This window comes from Brienomyrus brachyistius, chromosome 10 (genome assembly GCF_023856365.1).
Source record: "Brienomyrus brachyistius isolate T26 chromosome 10, BBRACH_0.4, whole genome shotgun sequence".
NCBI classification, from domain to species: domain Eukaryota; kingdom Metazoa; phylum Chordata; class Actinopteri; order Osteoglossiformes; family Mormyridae; genus Brienomyrus; species Brienomyrus brachyistius.
Window position 1 is genome coordinate 6,020,942 of NC_064542.1, and position 21,682 is coordinate 6,042,623.

The window sequence follows — 21,682 nt, forward strand, 5'->3', positions numbered from 1 at the left end:
CCCTGCGGCCACCTTCCTCCCTCAGATGGCGTTTCATTCTCCAGATTCATTTCAGGGAGGGACACTTAATTGAATCCTAATGTATCAGCGAGACAAATCAAATGAGTTTTATTAACGTGACATGCGTTACACTCGCGATTGCATAATCACACCCAACACCAAACTACCCACCCTACCCAGCGTCCCCCTCTGCCATTCCCCCCCCCCCAGTAAGTATACATTATCTGCTTGGCTGGTGAGAAGATTGCCCAGAATGTAGAAATCAATAGCAATAAGGGGGCGTAAACATGCCGGGACACCCCAAGTGCAGCGCGCTGTTTACACAGGGCCCGGCCCCATCCATCTCTATATCGCCACATTAATGGGCCTCTTACACGCGCCCCACCCCTCCCTTCTCGCTTCATTATCCCTCTGCCCACCCCCCCCCTGTCCGCCAGCCCGTGCTTCAAAGAGTTATGTCCCCGTGCCCAGTGCCCCCCGTCCCTAATTACAGGAAGGCCATTTAAATATGATCTATCATCAGCCTCAGGCTCTGCTTCTCTTTCCCGTTTTCTTTTTCCCAGCGATTTCAGAAAGTGTCTGTTCTCTATCACGGCTTAGAAAGGTTTCGTTCCCCCCCCCCCGCCCCCCCCTGCATAAATAAATACATGGTTAATCACACGTAAACAAATTAATGTCAGCAGCTGCGGATGCCTGCCCGGGTCCCCGTGACCCCTGACCCACTGGCTGTGCTTAACCTCACGGCCGTGTTTGGCCATTCTGCCTGATCTTCGTTATGTTTTTAATTGCGGCACCGTGTTCTTGTTTAATTGAATGGGTAAAAAAATCCCGATTGGCTGTGAGTAAAGGATACAGACGGGCAGATTTAGACCTTCACCGGTTATTTGGGATTAGAGGGACTGGTTTCCTGGGACTCGTCCCAAACCCTCCAGTGCCCCCTTATTCCGGAAGGCAGTTCCCAAATGTCATAGACAGAGAATGAGGGAGAGATCTTCAGAGATCCACAGTAAATGCACTCGGTTAAACAGACAGGAAGGCTCGAATTCTCCGGGCCCCCTCTGCATCCTGGAAAGCAGCCCGCTGGGGAGGACCAGGCAGCCACCTGCAGGCATCACCCCTAGTCTACCAGGCACACTTCCGGAAAGATCCATGCACCCCAGCTGACGCTCCCCTCCGGTCCGGTCCGGGACGGCAGGCAGTCTGTCCTATCAGATGTGCGAGCGAGCGATAGACCATGAGGAGGCTCCCAGGCTGTGGCCGGTGGGGCAGACAGAAGGGAGGTGGGGAGGCGAAAGAGAGGCACACAGGCCGCCAGCGTCCCATGTCCCTCACAAACGCCACCTGCTTCTGGACAGCAGGCGTCGCGGAGGCCCCCTACCCAGCAGCCGCACCTTATATGTTTAGTCCCAGTGATTAAACATAGTCAAACGTCGTTCAGTGAGAACTAACGAACTGAATGAGCAAATAATTAATTTATGGCAGGGAGAAAAAAAAAAGAGAGAGATTTGTCCATTCCGCTGAACGGTTCTTCACAGAAGAGCCAGGTTTGGTCGTTAATTAGGACATGCTAGACAAGGTGAGGGAATTTTAATTTGTTGGACAAGGAGGACGGGGGAGAGAGAGACGGAGACGGAGGTTAATTCTGCTGCTGTTGGCACTTTGTCCTTTTCCTCGGATCCAGGTGCTGTTTACTTTCCCCTCAAATATCAGTGCCGGGACTCGACTAATTGAATTAGCCTCGTCAGAGCATAACGCTGTGTGCAGTGCTCCCCCCCCCCCCCCCCCCACAGTTGAGGAGCCCCCCCCCCGGCTGCCCGGCGCTGTATTTAGACAGGTTTTTTAAAACACTTACATCAGGTGTTGGTCGTGCGGGAAGACAGACTCCTCTCTCTATTGCTCATCTCTGAGAGGCTGTTATTAACAATACAAGCTTTGTTGGCGTGAAAGAGGCTCGGTGTGTCGAGTTAAAGAGGCCGCAGCGGTGAGAAGGTAGTGGGGGGTCGCAGTGTGGGGAAAGTCAGAGAGTCTCCATGTATTGATTTAATCTCTCTGTTTGGTGCTAATTAGCTTCAATTTGTGTCATATCTTTTGGGGAGGGTTTTAAAGGACACAGAACGGACAAGGTGATATAGAGCCTGCGGCGGGGGGGGAGAGGGGGGGCAAACTCCCTTCCTCTCTGACTCATGTGTGTGACCCATTGGCCTGGGAGGAAATAGCTGGACACTGATTGGCCTGCCGTAAAGCATGCTGACAGAGGAGCGCCCCCTGAAGGCCAGGTCCGTAACTGCTTCTGATCACTCTGGTCATTACAGCATGTGAGCCAGTAAGCTCCATTCCCCCCCCCACCATTCCCTCCACTTGTGCTCAGGAGCCCAGCACACCTTTGGGGGGAGGGGGGTTTATTGAATCTGACAAGGGACCTGAAGGGGGCAGCACAGAGACCAACGGGCAAACAGTTTCAATCTGGCAGAAGAAAGGATCGCTGTTCCACCATCGGAATACCATGAGTGTCTCAGGTAAAACCCCGTGGGGGGGTTAGGAAAACAAGAGCAGGGCGGCATGGAGCGTGTCAGATTCCTCAGAAAATATCACTCCGCCCTCGTGTTCGCTCTCGTTATGTAAAGAACCGTCAATGGTGTCTTGAGCTATGGGGCCCCGGGCTCTCGTGACCCAAGGGGGCCCACACTTTTCCCAAACTTAGGGCTGGGATTTTAAAAGTGCAGCATAGTTACTGCTGAGCTCTGCGAATGCTGACGTGGGCTATTTGCTGGGAAGAGGTGAGGCTGCTTAAGCTGTGATGATGGGCAATTTCGCCAGGAGCTCTTTCGTTCTCGCTCGTGAATGGCTGTAGGGAGACTGTTTGAGGAGTTAAACGTTGTCGGCAGAGCGAAAAGACGGCGCCCGCATCAAACCGTCCCTTTGTTGCCACCGTCCTCGCTCCTCCGCTTGTGGCGGACGCTACTGCCGCCCTGTGGAGCCCCTCCTCCACAACGCGTCGTGGTTACTGCGCCACAACCTCCCCTCCCCGCCATCAACATGCTTCCCCCTCGTCTGTGACTGATTGTCTTCGACGTCTCACTCGTGACAAGATAAAGAGTTTATCCTGGTAATTGAAGCTCTAAATGTAACGCAAATGTTCTCCCAAAATCCCAGATTACTGGAGCAGGTCCTGCTTTTTCCGGTACTTTTTTTAAAATAAATCGAGGCAATCTCCTTTTGATAGGCAGTGACAGGGCATCCATTAATGCGAGCACAGGTTTAAATCTAATCCATTATCCATCTGATTTTTTTTTGTTAACTCTGACTGTAACGGGCTTTATTAATGAGAGAAATTCCACCTGCGGCAGCTTTGGAATCGTGTTACTGTCTGATGGAGCTGATTTCCCGCCCTTGTAGAGCAGAGGTGAGGATGACGGTGCTATAATTCTTGCATGCTGATTTACTTGCGCTTGGTTCCTCTGTGTCTGGGTGAGACCTGGCTCCGGGAGCTTCTGGAAGGCCCGGGTCATTGAATGAAGGAGGGCCCTGTTTAAGGAGGGCCCCTGACCACAGGGACCGCTACGCCGCCTGGCAGTGTGTGATGCATCGGTGTGTAACACAAGCTTCTCCTCTGCTGCCCCCAGCCCTGAATGAGCCCACCATCGACTACGGCTTCCAGCGGCTGCAGAAGGTCATCCCACGGCACCCTGGCGACCCCGAGCGCTTACCCAAGGTCAGTTCTGTGCCCCCTCCCTTCCTCCCTTGTTCTCCCCCTCTCCCTTACCCCCCCCCTCCCCTACAGAAAATGACTGGAGGACCCCTCCAGCTACCCCTCAATGGCCACACTGCCCCTCCGCTCTGGGCCACATGCTGTTAAATACAAGTGAAAAGTTCCCTTCAAACCACAAGTATAGATGGACTCAAACTCATTCTCTCTTCCTCCCGCGCCGTCTGTTCTGGCCACCCACCTTTTTGGCCACCACAAACACTTGGGGGCATCACTGTGGCTGGGGCTGGCATGGTTGCCATGGTGATGACCCCCCTTCACAACTCTTCCCTTCTGCCTGGCCCAGGTGTGGTATCCTGACACCGCGGTCGTACCTAGAGAGGCTGTCCTGTGACACCACGTCACATGAGACGGGGGCTCTCAGTGTTTTCATTAAAACACCCCCAAAAAGCAAGTGAATTTTGTTTGTGCTGGAATTGCAGCAGGACAATGTGTGTGTGTGTCTGTGTGTGTGTGTGTGTGTGTGACATTATCTGTGAGAACTGTGGAGAAAGCAGAGGGGGCCTGTGCAGGCTGTGACCAAAGCAAGTGTTCCATGTGACATGGGCAGGACACTGCGCAGATGCCCCCCGGGCCAGCAGGGGGGTGTGCTGCTGCGTGTGGGCAAAGAGTGTAGCACAGATCATGTTGTATGAGGGGAGCTGTGCAGAGGGTTTGTCAGGGGCAGGTGCCCAAAGGTTAAAAAGCAGCACCCGCTACCCTTAAAGCTCGCGCACAAGTTCACGTTAAATAATTCAGGTGATCAGGCAACCCCAGCGGCCTCCCCACACATATTTCAGTGTCATGATTGCTTACTCCCCATTGGCCGTGACCCCGGGTCACCTGACAGGCGTTTCCCACAATTCCCCGGCCCACCGCAACTCTGGCAGGAGTCAAATCTGACAGGTGTCACTGAGGAAAACATTGACTGGCAGGTATTGGCAGGGCCCACATGTGTGATGGCGTGTGTGTATGATGCCGAATGTTTGTGAAGGCATGTGCTGGACACCATGTACTTGTGACGCCGTGTGTGACACAGCGTGTGTGATTGCATGTGTGTGACTGCATGTGTGTGACTGCGTGTGTGTGACTGCGTGTGTGTGACGGTGTGTGTGTGACTGCGTGTGTGTGACTGCGTGTGTGACGGCGTGTGTGTGACTGCGTGTGTGTGACTGCGTGTGTGACGGCGTGTGTGCCATGGCCACCCCAGCCTAGCGACTTTTCCAAGTTCCCAGACTCTTGTCTGGTTTTCAGCACAAAGGAAAAATAAACCCTTCAAACAGAAATCCTCTGTTTACTCCCTGAAGCCCAAGTAAATAACCAAACCAGAGCTTTATATCATAACATAACTCATCACGACATAACAAAGCAAACTGAAAAGCCCTCTGCTGCCTGCATCCTGCCCCACGCCGCCCGCACACACCCCCGCACACGCGCACACACACACACACACACACACACACCGACACAGTGTTACCATTGGTGTTAATGAGCACATACCTCATCTCGCTCTTCCCCACTGCTCTCGAGGGGTTAAGTCCGCAGCACGAGGCTATATGGGCCTCCAGAGTCGCGCCCCCCCCCTCAGCGGGGTTCTGATCTGAGAGGGAGGCAGACGCAGGTGATTCATCATTGTGAAGCCAGCTGTCCTGGCCGCCTCCTCGCAGGTCACCCGATCGAAGGCGCTGCTGCCCAGACTTTATTACTGCTCGCCCAACAGTAATTGAGTCACTGTGAGGGGGGAGTGGGGTGGAACCGGCGGGAAAAGAGGAAAATAGGGAAATAAAGAGAAAGAGAGATCTATTTCTCTGTTACGTCTCACATCCGAAAATGCTGATTCTCAATAAAGCAGAGGGATGTGTGGATCAAAAGAATGCCAGCAACAAAAAGGGAGGCTGGAATGTCAGGCTTTACCCATAAGCCCCCGCCTGCTCACAGCCTCGCAGTCCCCACTCGCCCTGCCACCCCTGCTGATATTAACGGCATCAGTTTCCAGGCCCGGCTGTTCATTTCTCCACTATCGATTTTCCCCTTTATTGAGGTAATAACACTTTGTTGACGTACTTCTGTAAAGTGCTGGACTCAATCACCGGCAGGTGAGAGATGGATGGACCATGGACACGCCCACCCCACCCCCCCCGGCCAACCCGGGACCACAGTGAGGCCGCCCCTCACCTGCCCGGCACAAGGGCGTTGGTGTCACTTGTATGAGATTTCAGTAAGATCAAGGCAGAGTTGCTGTCAGGGAATGTTCCAGTTTACAGGCACTAGGCGGTCAGCCCATTATGGAAAAGCTAGGGGTCCCGCTGTTGGTATGATGGATGGAAGACTGGGAGTCTGAAGTGTATTTCATTGTAGACAACACACAAGAGAAGGACATTTTTCCACGTCACTTTATGGACTGACAGGGAAACGGGAAGTTCCGGACATAACGCAGGTGACCGTCAGTCTGACGTCTGTGACCCGTAGGACAGTCTGTGGTTCCGTTTCATGATGATGAGTTATTTTATACACTCATGATCCTGTTCGTTCACTCATTTGTTCATCTCGCCCTCCCTGATCATCGTTGTCACCATTATTTATATCCCATATTTTCCCGGTCAGTTCATACCCACCTGATCCACAGCCCCCAACTCTCCCCAACTCTAGGGGTTTAAATCTAGAACCCCCCGCCCCTGTTTCTGGTGAGTGCCAAACAGTGTTACCCCCCCCCCCCCCCCCCCGACTGGCAGAAAGTGTCGTTACAGTCAGCAGCCTGATAAATTCTGTATAACCAAATGGCCAGAGATCAGAGTGTATGTGTGTGTGTGTGTGTGTGTGTGTGTGTGTGTGTGTGTGTGTGTGCCGGGAAACCAGGCAGAGCTCACTGTCAGCTTCAGATGTGAGTCATGAGTAAGTTATACCAGGCCGGGCTGGTCGGTGTGTGTGTGTGTGTGTGTTTGTGTGTGTGTATGTGTAAGCGGGTATATCTATCCTTATGGGGACACAATATTCCCATAATGTGATAAATATCTGTTTTTCAACTCTATTTTATAAAAATCAGTGACTGCTATGAAAAAACTAAAAATGCAAAAACTCTTGTATTTTTCTTGGTTACTTATGGTTATGGTTAGGACAGGGTGGGGGTTAAGGTTGTCATAGTTCGCGTTAGCATTTTTCCCATAGAAGTGAATGAGCGGGCCCCATAAGGATAGGTATATCCTACATGTGTGTGTGTGCGTGTGTGTGTGTGTGTGTGTGTGTGTGTGTGTGTGCGTGCGTGCGTGCATGTGCGTGTGTGTGTGTGTGTGCGTGCGTGCGTGTGTGAGACCTGTAGGTCTGACGTACACACAGGAACCTTCGCATCATTGAGGTGGCGTGTGACACCGATAACTGAGCCCTAACTGAGCACTGATAGCTGAGGCCGATAACATCAGTCTCCTGCCGGCGAGTGACGGCCATCTAACCGCAAACCGCCTTTGCTTCTGTTTTCTTTACTATACAGCCTGTTGGTGTCGGTCACATAGGAGCCATTTCATTGGCCCATAGCTACCAGAGCCCCCCGCCTGCACCTCACCTCAGCGTGTGAGTGGGCTGGCCCCCACCAAGGGGCCCCGGGCACCATAACGTCAGTCTGCCCCCCCTACGCTAGGATCCCTGAATCGGAAGCTTTCCTGTCATTTCCAGAGCTTTCCCACTCTGCGTGACTGTCAGTCATGCTTTGGACATGACCTGGCCTCTGGCACGTGCCTCACCAATGTGATGTCATCCCACAATGCTTTAGTGCTCATGGGGGAGCGGGCGTGAGGTGATGCAGGGGGCGGAGCTGATCCACCCGTGACCCCACACAAGCTGGTCCAGTGTGATTTACAGCGGCTCGCTCTGCATCCCGCTCGTAAATGATCAGCCACTTAACGAGAGGAGCTCCAGGGGCATAGAGGTATAAGGAGAACAGCAGAGGTTGCCAAGCTCACCTCATGCCAGCAGAACCCATGGTCTGGGAGGTGTCGAGCCCCCCCAGACGGAAATATGGAGCAAATCCAAGATCTGCACTGAGAACTAGATGAGTGGGTGGTTCCACCGTTCACAGAGGGAGGTAGGCAGGGACCATCGCAGAGGAAGACATTAGCGAGATGGTGCGATTTCGGCCTCCCACCCCGATGGGGCCTGGTAGACACGAGCTTCCTGGCTGCAGTGGTGTGGAGTCGGCCTGCCCCCCCAACCCCCCCCCCCCCCCCCCCACAAAGGTCTGTGTGCCAAGGGAACCTGGAGAGATTAAAACACACTGAATAAGAAATGAAACACTACCTATGTTTGGAGTATGTAGAGTGTTTCTGGGCTGTGGGGGTTTGAGGGGTGGGGGTGTCTATGATTCTCAAGGTCCCATGCTGGGCTGGAGGAAACGGCGTTAATGAAATCAAAGTGTGCATTACACAGAGCCTGGGGTCACGGGGTCAAGGCAGGAAGTATGACATCATCATTTCTGTCTTTCCCATAAGAAGAATGTCTGCCGCCCAGCTTGTATTACAGCCTTAATAGGACATTAGGAGACGATAAAATCTCAAATGAACAAGTGCAGCCATGAATTTCTCGTCCTTATAGCGGTTCAGGCCGCTGGGGGACACGACACTGGCTGCATTCACACCCACGTCTGACCTGAGCCTTGTAAGAAGGCGGTGCTCTTCCGAGGGGGTGTGGGCCGCCGGGGGTTTGGCACAGTGGCCGGTGGGGGGTGTGGGCTGCCGGGGGTTTGGCACAGTGGCCGGTGGGGGGTGTGGTGTCGGTGCACCGGCAGCGGCAATGAGCCTGGGTCCCGGGGCCGCGAGCCTCGGCTGAACTCCTCGCCTCTGCGGGGGTGGCGCTGCGTGCTGAGCGATGCATGGGGGCCCTTCGCCTGCCCGCCCCCTGCCCACCCCCCTGCCCGGGATCAGATTTCCTTCCTGTTTATTGCTCTCCACTCTGTTTTACTGGAACCGCTTCTGTGCCAGGGAACCGGGCTCCAGTTACAGGCTGGGGGCCAGTGGACAGCGAGTGGCTAATGTCATTTGTTTGTTTATGGGGACAGACTTGGGGCGGGGTCTAATCATGTTTTTCCCCCCCTGCATATCCTCTGTCAAGGAGCAAGATGAATAGGTGTGGTGGGGGGAGGTTGGAATCCGCATGAGAGGCGGATATGTTCCGCCCTGGGAAAGGAGACGGGTACGACCAACAGGGGGCATGAATGAGCACAGCTGTAAGCGCCTCTCTATAGAGGGTCCCGCTTCCTGGCCGCGTGCTTGATGCCCGGAATAAGTGCCGCAGCTTCAATGCATGTTTTTCCCCTTTTTCCCCTCCTTTCCCACTTTCCCCCAGCCGTACATGCCCGCTGTGAGCCGGCGTCGGTGCTGAGGATTCGCCTCCCGCCCTGTGCACCCTGCATTCGCCGATCAGGCCCCAGACTCTCGCTCGCTCTCCCGGAAAGCGTCGGTAATGAGAGGTTAACGCGGTGGCAGCGTCCCCATTACTGAGTGAATGCGGTGCCCCCCGACAGCGTAGTAAAATCTTTATTGCTTTGCTGACCTCCCTGTCATGCCTGCAGCGGCTGCTCGCGGGGACGCGGGGACGCGGGCTGGCCTCACACCGCGCTCACGTTCCGGCTCACGCGCCTGGGGTTACGGCTGGGGGCTCAGAGCAATTTTCTGCTTGTCACGCCGCGAGAGCTGTGCACCCTCCCATGCGGGGGGGGGTAGGGAGTGCTGGGTGCCTATTTAAGAAGGAGAGAGGAGAAACACAAAGAAGCTGCTGGAGGATGGGCACGGTGAATGTGAGACCCGGGCTGCTGATTCTGGGAATTCCGGACAGCTGGGATTTTCCTGTTTGTTTTTTTCCCCATGGGACGGCCTTTCATGTCCGTGTGCCTCGGTTGGGTGGGACACATGGGTGATGGGTGCTGTTGCAGACCCTCAGGCCACCTGCCATCTTCATGTTGTGGGCCTCCACCCTGCCATGAGCTGTCAGTCATGTCTCTCAGGCGATGATGTGGCCAAACTCTCCACAATATCGAAGAGTGTGAGGAGGTGCGGTGGGTCCTCAGCCAATGGGAAAATGCCCCCCCCCCTCCCTGCCAAGAGGTTTTCTGTGTGCCATTTTAGTACGTTTTCAGTCCGCATGTCTGCTGAGTGACACTGCCGAGACGTCAGCAGGTTACTGGTTTGGCATCTTCATCGTCAAGAGCAGATGTTTAGCATTTTTATAAGTTTACTGAGGTTGGTAGGATTTCAGCTGAAGGAGGTCAGTTCACCACTGATTCCGTATCGTCCCTCCCCATGCAGGAAGTCATCCTGAAGAGGGCAGCCGACCTAGTAGAAGCTCTGTACGGGATGCCACACAACAACCAGGTGAGGGGGGGGGGCAGAGGTATTCACACTTACATTGTGGTGTGCAGGTAAGGGAAAAAAATACCTGGTGGGGGGTGGGGGTTGAGCTAGGGCCAGATCTATTTCAAAATTGCAACCTTAGAAACATTAAAAATAACCAGAATGCATTATATACACATTATATGAAGCTAAGAAATTAAAGCAGGTTTAATATGTAAATTAGGAACCACGTGCTGATCATGTTATGACTAGTAACATAACGAAAGTTTACAGTTGCTTGGTTAATGCTGACATAATGGGAGGAACCATGGAGATATACCCACAGTTCCTTGAGTGGACCCTGCAGTGTTTCTCTCCATTCCATCTTCACTGGCTCCCTCTAACCCTCCATGATGATGTCTCGATGACGTGGCCCCTCTCCCCACGGCAGGAGATCATCCTAAAACGGGCAGCGGACATTGCGGAGGCGCTCTACAATGTGCCGAGGAACCACAACCAGCTGCCGGGCCTGGCCAACAGCTCTGTCCATGCCGGCATGATGGGGGTCAATTCCTTCCCGGGCCAGCTGGCAGTCAACGTGTCCGAGTCCACTCAAGCCTCTAACCAAGGTGTCTCTCCACCGCCCTGACACTCCATAATGCTGCTGGGGATCTTTTCACAGCCCTCACTGTATCGGCTTGTTCCAAACATGGATGGATGGATGGATGGATGGATGGATGGATGGATGCTGAAACCGATTTCCATTGTCATTTCGCCCTTAAGTCTCTCTAAGCAAGGAGAACCCAATTTTTTATATATATCCAGGTCTTTGCACGTTTCTGTGGACACACTGCCGTGACAGATGACAGTACTTATAGGAGACACAAAACGCTGCATTTGCAACAGTGACGGCTGACAGAGTAAAATAAAACCACCAAGTCACCTTCTAGCAGATTTCAGGTAGAGTGAAGGCGGGACCTGTAAATCCGGGGGTGGGGGGCTGCATGCTGTAATTAAGCCGATTTATTTATGGAGCAGGCATATAAACAAGTCCCTCACCCCGAGGGGATCAGTGACCCTCACAGGGACAGAGTGGGGGGGGGGGGTCACCGTGTCCGGCATGTCCTCATTTTCTGCTCCTTCGTCCTGGCATTGGTGGCTCCATCAGGGCTGTACGATTGGCTTTGGCTCAGATGTTACCTCCTTCATATAAGTTAAGAGGCACGCTGGTACACGCTGGTAAACGAAGGTACACCGTGACCCATGGCCGTCCCTGGTGTCCCTCATAACGGGGAACGGGCGTCCATGGCCTCTGCAAGGGCGGGATCCTAGGTCTGTGATTTTTGGGTGGAGGGTCTGTATTCCACCTCTCCAGCTCTGTGGTTCTGGTTCTGGTGAACTCTCTCCCTCTTTCTGTGTGTGTCTCTCTCTCCCTCTTTCTGTGTGTGTCTCTCTCTCCCTCTTTCTGTGTGTGTCTCTCTCTCCCTCTTTCTGTGTGTCTCTCTCTCCCTCTTTCTCTGTGTGTCTCTCTCTCCCTCTCTCTGTCTCCCGCTCGTTCGCTCGCCTGCCCCCTACCAGAATATCGGCCAAGGGTCACGCATCCGTGGAGCCGCCAGGGTCTCTTCGCCGCTGGCTGACCTCGGCACCGAGGCCCGGCTCTAATTAAGCCGGGAACACCTAATGAAAGGGAGAGCGGCGGTGCAGTGCGGCGGGCGCAGTGCGGCGGGCGCAGTGCGGCGGCGGTAACGAGGTCACGTGGCTCTCCATCGCCCGGAGAAATCGCCAACTCGCGGCTCTGCCGACAACTCGCCGATTTGCAAAGGCCTGGACGCAGCGGGGGCGGGATGGGGGGGGGGTTAAGTCTCCTGTCACGTTCACCTTCAGAAGCGGCCGCCCTGAATCACATGCACAGCGAGCCGTCTGAAGCTGCATTAAAATCAGCTGTTACTGAGCGTGCTCAGAAGGGCCCGTTATTGGTCTTCCTCCCAGGAAGTGTGTCCCAGGCCTGATTCCTCTCATTGTGGGCACCCGCTCCGCTTCCCACCCAACCCCGCATGCAGTGACAGCTGGGAAATCTGCCGACCACCCAGAGGCCGCTTACAATCACAAGCCATTTTCTCTGAGTGTGATGGAGATATAAGACAAATATGTAGCGAATTAGGGGGAAAATCCTACATATCCGTGCATGATTTTGGGGCAAATGCTGGGGAGACGGATGCCCGGGTCCCCTTGTTCTATGCGCACTGGCGGTTTGTAAAAGAGAAGCCCCTTCTTGTCACAGAGACTATGAAGCATTTAGCTGGAGAGGGAGACTCAGGAACAATGTTCTGTTTCCTGAGAGATTATAGCGATTTCTGCTGCGTAAATCCGACAATAAACTCCCGGCCATGAATAATTCAGCAGGTCCTGCTGCCAGAAGGCGGAGGCTTAATAGACCAGTCCGCTGAGGAACATAGTGCTCGTGTTTGTATTTGCGCTATGGAGGCCTAGCGAGTGACCTGGGGGGGGGGGGGGGGGGGGGGTCACGGCGGGGCCTCCAGAGAGCCGAGCATAGCTGAATGCCGATGGCACGCTGAGGTGTCAATATAAATTCACGGTCAGGCCTGACCTTTCGCGGTTTACCTTTCCTATAGACCTGGGTATCACACACAGCACGGGGGGTGGGTCAAGGCAGTCAGGGAAACCAAACAGAGGCCAGCTCCTGCTGAAGGCCACGCTTGTGTTTCTAACCACCCCCGCCTTCTGTCTCCCCTCATTACTGCCCCCTGCTGGCTGTCCCCACAACGCCCCTCCCAGGCTTCAGCCGGAACACGAGCAGCGTCTCCCCCCACGGATACGTGCCCAGCTCCACACCACAGCAGACCAGCTATACCTCCGTCGCCACCAGCATGGATGGCTACGGTAACACAGGCATGTCCACGCTGGGCGGCTCGCCCAACTTCCTCAACGGCTCCGCTGCCAACTCGCCCTATGCCAGTGAGTGCCCTCTCCGCATTCCCAGTCACACACCAGGCTCAGACAGTAACGTTTGCATCAGCAGGCCGAAATATCTATTTTTTTTCATTTTCTTGTCCTCCTTTTCTCAAGCTCTTTTTCATATGATGCCATCTCTGCCAGGGCTCCCAGCCAATGCGCTTAAACAGCATTCTCCTGCTCCTTTAATCAGACATTTCATGGTTCCCATCCTCCCATCCCTTTAATCAGATGTTTTTTGGTTCCCATCCTCCCCGCCCCTTTAATCGGGTATTTTCTGGTTCCTATCCTCCCACCCCTTTAATCTGGTGCTCTGGTTCCCATATTCCCTCCCCTTTAATCTGGTGTTTTTTGATTCCCATCCTCCCCGCCCATTTAAGCTGGTGTTCTCTGGTTCCCTTCCTCCCACCCCTTAAATCAGATGTTTATTGGTTCCCATCCTCCCCGCCCTTTTAATTGGGCATTTTCTGGTTCCTATCCCCCCACTCCCTTAATTAAATGTGTTCTGGTTCCCATCCTTCCTCCCCTTAAATCGAACATATTCCGTTTCCCATCCTCCCACCCCTTTAATCTGCAGTTTTTTGACTCCCATCCTCCCGCCCCTTTAATCTGCAGTTTTTTTGGTTCCCATCCTCCCACCCCTTTAATCTGCAGTTTTTTTGGTTCCCATCCTCCCACCCCTTTAATCTGAAGTTTTTAGGTTCCCATCCTCCCACCCCTTTAATATGCAGCTTTTTGGATCCCATCCTCCCAGCCGTTTAATCTGGTGTTTACTCCATGTTTCCTTATTGTTGGTTCCCCTTCAGTTGTTGCTCTTTTTCAATTAGGAAAGCAGTGAGCGTGGTGACAGTGCGCCTTTGTTCGCTGTAGTTATGGTGGGAAGGGATGTGGAGCACAAGAGCCTTTCCAGTCTTAAAGTGGCAGGAGATCCTGGCAGGGAATCCAAGACGCACCGCGGTGGCGGGCGGGTGATTTATGCCTCGCAGCAGCGAGACAGACACTGCCAACGATATTGATGCTCCTCAGGAAAACCGACCGTGCTGTACCTTTAACAGGAGGTGGGATTAAAAAGTGCCCCACCTCCCAGCAACTCCTTGCGTGTCCATAACGCCTGACTGCTTGTGAAACACCAATCTTCTGTCACAGCTTCTAAATTAAAGACTCTTAATTAAATCAATAAACTAATCGCAGGAGCAGTGGTTCAATTTCAGCGCCTCGATCCGCCGATGTTAACGAGTGTTTTAAAAGGGCCCCCTGACTCCTCACGGGGGCTTTTGATCGATCCCGGGGCCACGCTCTGTAGCTCCGGTCCTCATCAATCGATTAGTCAGGCCTTCGTAAATGGCTGATGACAGTACGTGCGGTGTGGACTGTGAAAGGCAGACCGTAACACAGAGGGGGCCGTCCTGAAAGGTGGAGGAGGCTCACGGGCCCCACAGGGAGAGACCGTCGGGCCCAGGGTCACATGTCTGATGGAGACTCCATAATTAAGATGGTGCTGAGGGAGTGAGGCTGCACGCCATCGGAAGGGATGCTAACTCCAATCCTTGGCAGCCTAGTTTTCCTGTTTCCTTTCCATTTGTGCTGGAGTGTTGCTGCCCCCCCATCCCCTCTGAGCCGCTGTCTCCCCCCCCCACAGTTGTGCCCTCCAGCCCCACCATGGCCTCCTCCACCAGCCTGCCCTCCAACTGCAGCAGCTCCTCGGGAATCTTCTCCTTCTCTCCCGCCAACATGGTGTCCGCCGTCAAGCAGAAGAGCGCTTTCGCACCCGTGGTGCGGCCCCAGGCCTCTCCGCCGCCCACCTGCACCAGTGCCAACGGCAACGGCCTGCAAGGTAAGGGGGTGGTGGGGGGCATCATGCCTGATCTGTGCTGTACTCTTCACTGGATCACCTTTGCCCCAGGGTCAGGGGAGCCACAATAGTCCACATACACACCCTCCTGACCCCCCCCCTCCCAACCCAGAGATCGGGGAAGCCGCAGAAGGTCCCACAGGAGGGTGGGATTTTGTGCCCGAAGGTGGTTGCAGGGAAGTGCTTCAGTTGCTATGACAACAAGTGGAAAGACAGGAATGACCCCCCCCCCCTTTGTGCTGACCTGCTCTAACCCCCCCCTTCCTTGTTCCGCCTGTATATAACATGGCTGTTTTCTCTCTCCTCCCACCCCTCCCTGCCACGTCGGCTCACGCCAGATCAATCTTTCGTGGACTCTAGCAAGTACTCAACAGCCGGCTCGTTACAGGGCCTGGCCTTCTCCTGAAGTATGTCCTCCGCCTGCCTGTCCGTCATTCCCGTCATCTGCACCTCCCCCGCATGTGTCTCACTTCCTGTTTGGCTTCCTGTGTCTCACTTCCTGCCTCTGTCTGTCCTTGGTTTTCTGCTTCATCGGTTTCTACCGTTTCGCTGTTTTCTTCCTTTTGTTTTTACACGTGCTGCCTGATGGCTTTACAGTCCCGTCAACACTGAGGCCTAATAAAACACTCCCTCAGCTGGACTATATCGTAAACACCCGCCATGATGTGACGTGTTCGCCTGACTCCAGGCAAAATTTAAAGGGGAGGCTGTGGGGACAATAATTGACATCCCTTTAAGTGCTCATGGGGAAATCGTGAGAATGGATAGGGGTTGTTTTGTGTTTTTTTTTTTGTGCGAGGGCAAAGGGGAGCAGCGAGCTGCATAAACATAAGACCACGCCACCCCTCCGCCACAAAGCGTTGGCTGTGCTGTCCCAGAGATAGCTGGAACCCTGCGATCTTTAAAAAAAATAAAGGAGGCCCATAAGTAAACAAGCAGCCCATGGGCTGTGGGAATCTAGGAGGCGTGGGTATGAAGCCAGAAGGTGACCCTTTAGTCCCATTTGTGGGCTGCTTGGCGACGAACACAGCAAAGTCAGGTCCTCCCCAATTCAGGGGTCATCCCCCCCCCCCCCCCCCGGAAAATCCACCTGCCCCCCCACTCCTCTCTGCCCCATCAGCAATCCTCCTTTCTGAGAGGAAATGGTGCCTGCGGGGGGGCTCGAGTCTTGTTTTGTGTTTGTCAGCAGATGCAAACTTCCGTCAGGTCAAACTTGCAGCAATAAGCAGTTTTTTTCCGCGCATCTGAATCATAAACATTATAGGGGATCCTCAGCGATGGCCCTGATCCCTCCGACATTATAGGGGATCCTGAGCGATGGCCCTGATCCCTCCGACATTATAGGGGATCCTGAGCGATGGCCCTGATCCCTCCGACATTATAGGGGATCCTGAGCGATGGCCCTGATCGCTCCTACATTATAGGGGATCCTCAGCGATGGCCCTGATCACTCCGAAATTATAAGGGATCCTCAGCGATGGCCCTGATCGCTCTTACATTATAGGGGATCCTGAGCGATGGCCCTGATCACTCCTACATTATAGGGGATCCTCAGCGATGGCCCTGATCCCTCCGACATTATAGGGGATCCTCAGCGATGGCCCTGATCCTTCCTACATTATAGGGGATCCTCAGCGATGGCCCTGATCACTCCTACATTATAAGGGATCCTCAGCGATGGCCCTGATCACTCCTACATTATAGGGGATCCTCAGCGATGGCCCTGATCCCTCGGACATTATAGGGGATCCTCAGCGATGGCCCTGATCCCTCGGACATTATAGGGGATCCTCAGCGATGGCCCTGATCACTCCTACATTATAGGGGATCCTCAGCGATGGCCCTGATCCCTCAGACATTATAGGGGATCCTGAGCGATGGCCCTGATCACTCCGACATTATAGGGGATCCTCAGCAATGGCCCTGATCCCTCGGACATTATAGGGGATCCTCAGCGATGGCCCTGATCCCTCGGACATTATAGGGGATCCTCAGCCATGGCCCTGATCCCTCGGACATTATAGGGGATCCTCAGCCATGGCCCTGATCACTCCGACATTATAGGGGATCCTCAGCGATGGCCCTGATCGCTCCTACATTATAAGGGATCCTCAGCAATGGCCCTGATCACTCCCCCGGCCTGTGGCCAAACCAACTGTGCCAGGCTCCCGCAAAACACATCTTCCGTTATATCTCCCATGATGCTCTGGGTCTGCACCACACTCTGAGTTTAAGGGCGCCCCCTTCAGGCACGCTGACGATCAGCCCCCTTCTGCTGCGTCTTCATCCTCCCCTTCTTCGGTCTGGGCCTCTGCTTTGTTCCGGTCGTCTTTCTCTCTCCTCCGTTACAAATTGCACAGTTTTCCAGCGCTGGCACGCACACAGCTGTAGTGGGGGCCGTGTTGCATAACCATCCCATTACAGGCCCCCCCACCCAAAAAAAGAATGCATTACACAAAGCGGCATAAGGCCAATCGAAAAATCAGCAATTGCCCGCCTGGAGGGCCGTGTGCCAAACTGGCGATATCGCAGTGCAGATATTTAGATTTATTCGTTGCTTATGAATTTCTCTGAAATCAGCCTACAGTTTGTTCTCCAGATGGAAGAACAGATTGTGTTATGTGTCTGTTGGACGAAAAGCGAGGCTAAACGATCACGTGGCTCACGCTTTCCCTCCCTGTGCCCCCCCCCCCACAACCCCCCTCCAGCAGCGATTCCTGGGATGATCGTCCCTCCGATGTAGAAGATTTGTGAAGGGAGGCGGGGACACTGCAACGCCGAGGATTCCAGCTCTCAAACCCAGGCATCTGGACATGAGAAACGGGAACCGTAACTCAGGCCTTTATTTAAAAACAAAAAAAAACAAGGAGTTATATTTGGTAAAAACAAAAAAAAAAACAGGGGGAGAGCACTGCAACAACGCGTTCACGTTTTAAATTCGTAAAATCTCATGGATGCCTGTGAAGAAGCAGGGCGAGGCCACGGACAAGCCTCCCTGCAAAGCCGGACGGGAACCCTATTTATTTTGGAAAAATCTGATTTCTCCCTGTTGCTTTCTCGTCTAAGTTTTCATTTAGTTTGAACCTATTTTTAAGAATTGTAATATACACAAGTGACTCTATTTCGGTGTATTTTATTTATAATGTTTAATTGAGGGATGGAGCGGAATGTGACAGAGGCGTGTAGCTTTGTGACTGTGAGATTCATTCATTAGCGAATTTCTTCTATCAGGAATCAGGAATGAAGACTGAAGTGGTTAAAGGCCCACAGTGGGTCGCACTGCTTAGTCCTTCTGGAAATGGGATTTCCGGGGTTGAGCCTCGGAAGGGCCTCCGGAGGGCGCTGTAGGTAGTAAGGGCCGACACACACACACACTGGTCTCTACACTCATCTCACTGGCCGCTATCAGGTCAAACATGGTCGTCAATTGATCCTTGGAGTCATTTACCCGCAGTGCGATTCTGATCTCACAGTGTTGCGCTGGCATGTTCGCCCCAGCACTCCCTGGGGTTTCTCTGTGTGTATTGCGGCTTGGGGGGGGTGGGGGGGTGGTCAGGGTTTGCCGTAAATTAACAAAGCCCTTTATTTTTAACATTCGCTATTATATCAGTTAAGAAACAAAAATGCAATGAACAGGTTGTCAACATTATATGTTGACTTTACAAATGAGAGGTTTTATATTTTTAGTAGCCCTGCGGACGGATCCTGCTCTACATGTGGCTGTTTAGGGAAAATTTTGTTTCTCTTTCATTTTGTAACGAGACTGTGATCTTCATAGTTGGCCTTCTGTGCTTTCTTGCCTCCTAACAAGAACAAACGTTGAAGAAGCGAAAGGAGAGAGTTCCCTCGGGGAAAGTGCATGAATAAACGAAGGAAAAAGACTTATTTTTCGGTAATCATGAAGGAGCACTGTTACGTAACACGAGGTCTTTACACTTTGTCCTTTCTTTTCCTATCCAGCACTAATAATCTGCTCAACAAAAGTGTCAAAGACCCCAAAAAAAATCGGTCGGATCATTTCAATCCTTTATGTTCTATAATTTGTGTATATAGTAATACATGTTTGTTTTTGTGGTTAGATTTTTTTTTTGTTTTGCCAAAGCCATTGTTTTTAAATATATTTATACATTAAAACGTCTTAAGGCAGCTTCAGGGTATGTTTACCAACCGCTAACTTGCAAATGATAAAAACAGAGATGATGTGGAATTTCTGGATACAGTTTTCTGTAAAATATCCATATAAATAATGTATTTATCTCTGGAACCTGCGCACCGCCTCTCTCCCCATGTTGATTTGTTTGCTCTGTGATGAAGTGCTGACCTCCTTACTTTACTTGGCATCTGGCTCTTTCAATGTGATATTGATTTCTCTCATTTAGCTTCTCATTTCTCATTCATTTTTGTACCGTTTAAAGCTGCGCTTCCATGTTTTTTATTTTTATTCCCGCACATGAAAAGCCATCGTCTATTTTTGTATTATTTGTAAGTTAATGAAGAGTTTTTTTTCTTTTTTTGGAGTTTTCTTAATGTATGGCAAAAAAGTAGCATCTTATTCTGATAGTATTTAGTTATGTAGATTTTAAAATATGAATATATGAATATCTATCTTTTTTTTTTTTTTTGCTCTGTGAGGCTAACAGGAGCTCATACTGTTTTGAATTAATAATATGCATGGCTCTTTAATATGAGAGTGACAGTTGCATTCTGTGCGTTGAGACTAGGAAGCCCGTTCTGAGGAAACGCTCTTGAAAATACTTTCTTTTGGGGATTCTGCCTTCTGTTCTCGCTGCCGCCCTCCCTTGGTTATTGAAACCCGCTTCCTCCATTTCAGTTTTTTCTCACTATTACATGAACCAGCAGTTCAGATGCCTTAACAATGCAAACCCATTAGCACCACTGTCGAGGGTCGCCGGGGAGCTCCTGAGAAGATTTTATTTTGAAAAAGGGGATGGGGGCGGGTGGGATGGGGGGGGGACACGGATTGAGATGTTTTCATGATCCAGATTGATGTTTACCGGCACTCGTTATTCCTCATGGCCCAACAAGACAGACCCTGTCGATCGATGCACTTGGGGCGGGGGGGGGGGGGGGGGCAGAGCAGGGAGTGAGAGACTCAAGATCTATGATCAATATTTAATGTGTGTTGCAGCTGGGTGGGGTGCAGGGAGTGTGGGGGGCACTGTATCATTAATTTAAGACAAAGCTGGCCTTTTATTGTCTCTGTGATTTCTTGTTTTCCTTTAAATCAGGGTAACTGGAGTAGAAGAGAAAAATAAAGGCCATATTCTTTAAGGCCGTTGATTGAGGCCGAATGTTTCCTCGTCTGGCCTGTAAGGACGTGCCTCACCCCCCAACAAGCTCCCCCCGACCCCCAGCATTCAGCGGGGAAGGCTGGGTCGCGACACCCCTCACCTTAAGCGTTTTAGCGATTTTATTGGGCACTTTGAAGCGTGTTTGCGTGTATCTCCCACATGGTCCACCCACCCCCCCCCGCCCACCCCCCAAAAAACAAAATGGCTTTTTATTTTACATTGGAGATATTGGCTTAAAGTGACATGCAAAGCAAGGGTCTTGCTGATGGACCTCTGGGTCAGAAACAATGGCAATGTCCTGAGTGGGTACTGGGGGTCTTGGGGGGGGTGGTGTGTGCTTATTTTTGTTTCAGTTTAATTTAACACAATGAAGAGAATGAGAATACCTGACGGAGGCTTTGTGTGTGCGCTGTTTCTTCCCCATGATGGAGACGGCCAAAGAGGACTGCCGCTGTGTTTGACACAATCAAGGCTAAAAGCTGGTTTTCTTTCTTCTTCTTTCCACTTTTTTGATTTTGTTTGTTTGTTTTTTTTTGACTGGTCACACTGAACAGTTCTACTGAAGAGGGATTAAAACTACTGTATAGATTGTTATCATTTTTGATGAACTCTGAGCTGTAAAATTACTTTTTGACTTTCACAATATTTAATTAAAGTTACTTCTTGTCTGTGATCTCTGTCGCTGGCCTCCTCATCTATCGGCCGACCGCAGGGGTCCAGCGTGGCCCTTTGGGGCCCCGTGTCCGAGTCGTTCGCAAACCCACACGTGTAGATGAGGCGTTACCACAGGAGAGTGAAAGCTGGAACACGGACCAAAGACCAAAGCCACACGGCAGCCATACCTCAGACGACATAATAGGTGGTTGTTGTGTTGTACACGCTGCTAATGTGTTAAGTAACAGGACATTATATGTGCCTCAACACAAGCCAAACACCCAGGAATTTTAATACAGTGCCAGTAACGGTCAATAAGCCCTTTGCCACTATACTTTATTATCCTCAATGTCAACGTCTCTGGGTCATTTCCCATTGAGCTGGAGCGTCTCCCTGTGAGCGAGAGCCTCCCGTGTGATGCTCGGGGTACCCTGGGGCTGCCTGGGGCAGGGTTGGACAAAATCATGATCTTTTCTAGGACATAAGCACTTCCGGATGGAGAGTTTGTCTGTCACCCTCTGCCAGCTAAACACTGCATTTCCTTCAGAAGCCTGATTACCTACCGTTATTTTATCTGAGGAAATGCTCGTCTTTCAGTCACCAGTCAACATTTCACATGCCTGAAAAGAAACACAACAGTCAGTCACGTCCAACAGAATCGGTATCTGATAGCAGAATAAACAAGCCCACTGACTCACCCAAACAGGACATGACAGCATAACTGAGTCATGATAGACCCTGACCTGCTTAATTCTGGCTGACACACCTGACGTCCTCGCCTACAGACGGGCCCTTGGTGTTGTTTAAAGACAAGCAAAATGTATGCAGACGA

The 21,682-nt window shown here is 52.1% G+C and overlaps 1 protein-coding gene across 1 annotated transcript in view; it reads left to right on the plus strand.

The window, feature by feature from the left end:
- LOC125750140 (transcription factor COE1-A-like) overlaps positions 1 to 20,869 on the plus strand; it is a 31,205-nt gene extending 10,336 nt beyond the window's left edge. Inside the window, exons 4-10 of the mRNA XM_049027539.1 lie at positions 3,624 to 3,712; positions 10,036 to 10,101; positions 10,511 to 10,688; positions 12,856 to 13,035; positions 14,672 to 14,866; positions 15,223 to 15,291; positions 17,596 to 20,869. Of these exons, the coding sequence (XP_048883496.1) occupies positions 3,624 to 3,712; positions 10,036 to 10,101; positions 10,511 to 10,688; positions 12,856 to 13,035; positions 14,672 to 14,866; positions 15,223 to 15,290 (776 nt within the window). The 3' untranslated portion in view covers position 15,291; positions 17,596 to 20,869. The remainder of the gene's footprint in view (positions 1 to 3,623; positions 3,713 to 10,035; positions 10,102 to 10,510; positions 10,689 to 12,855; positions 13,036 to 14,671; positions 14,867 to 15,222; positions 15,292 to 17,595) is intronic.
- Positions 20,870 to 21,682: the final 813 nt, after the last annotated feature.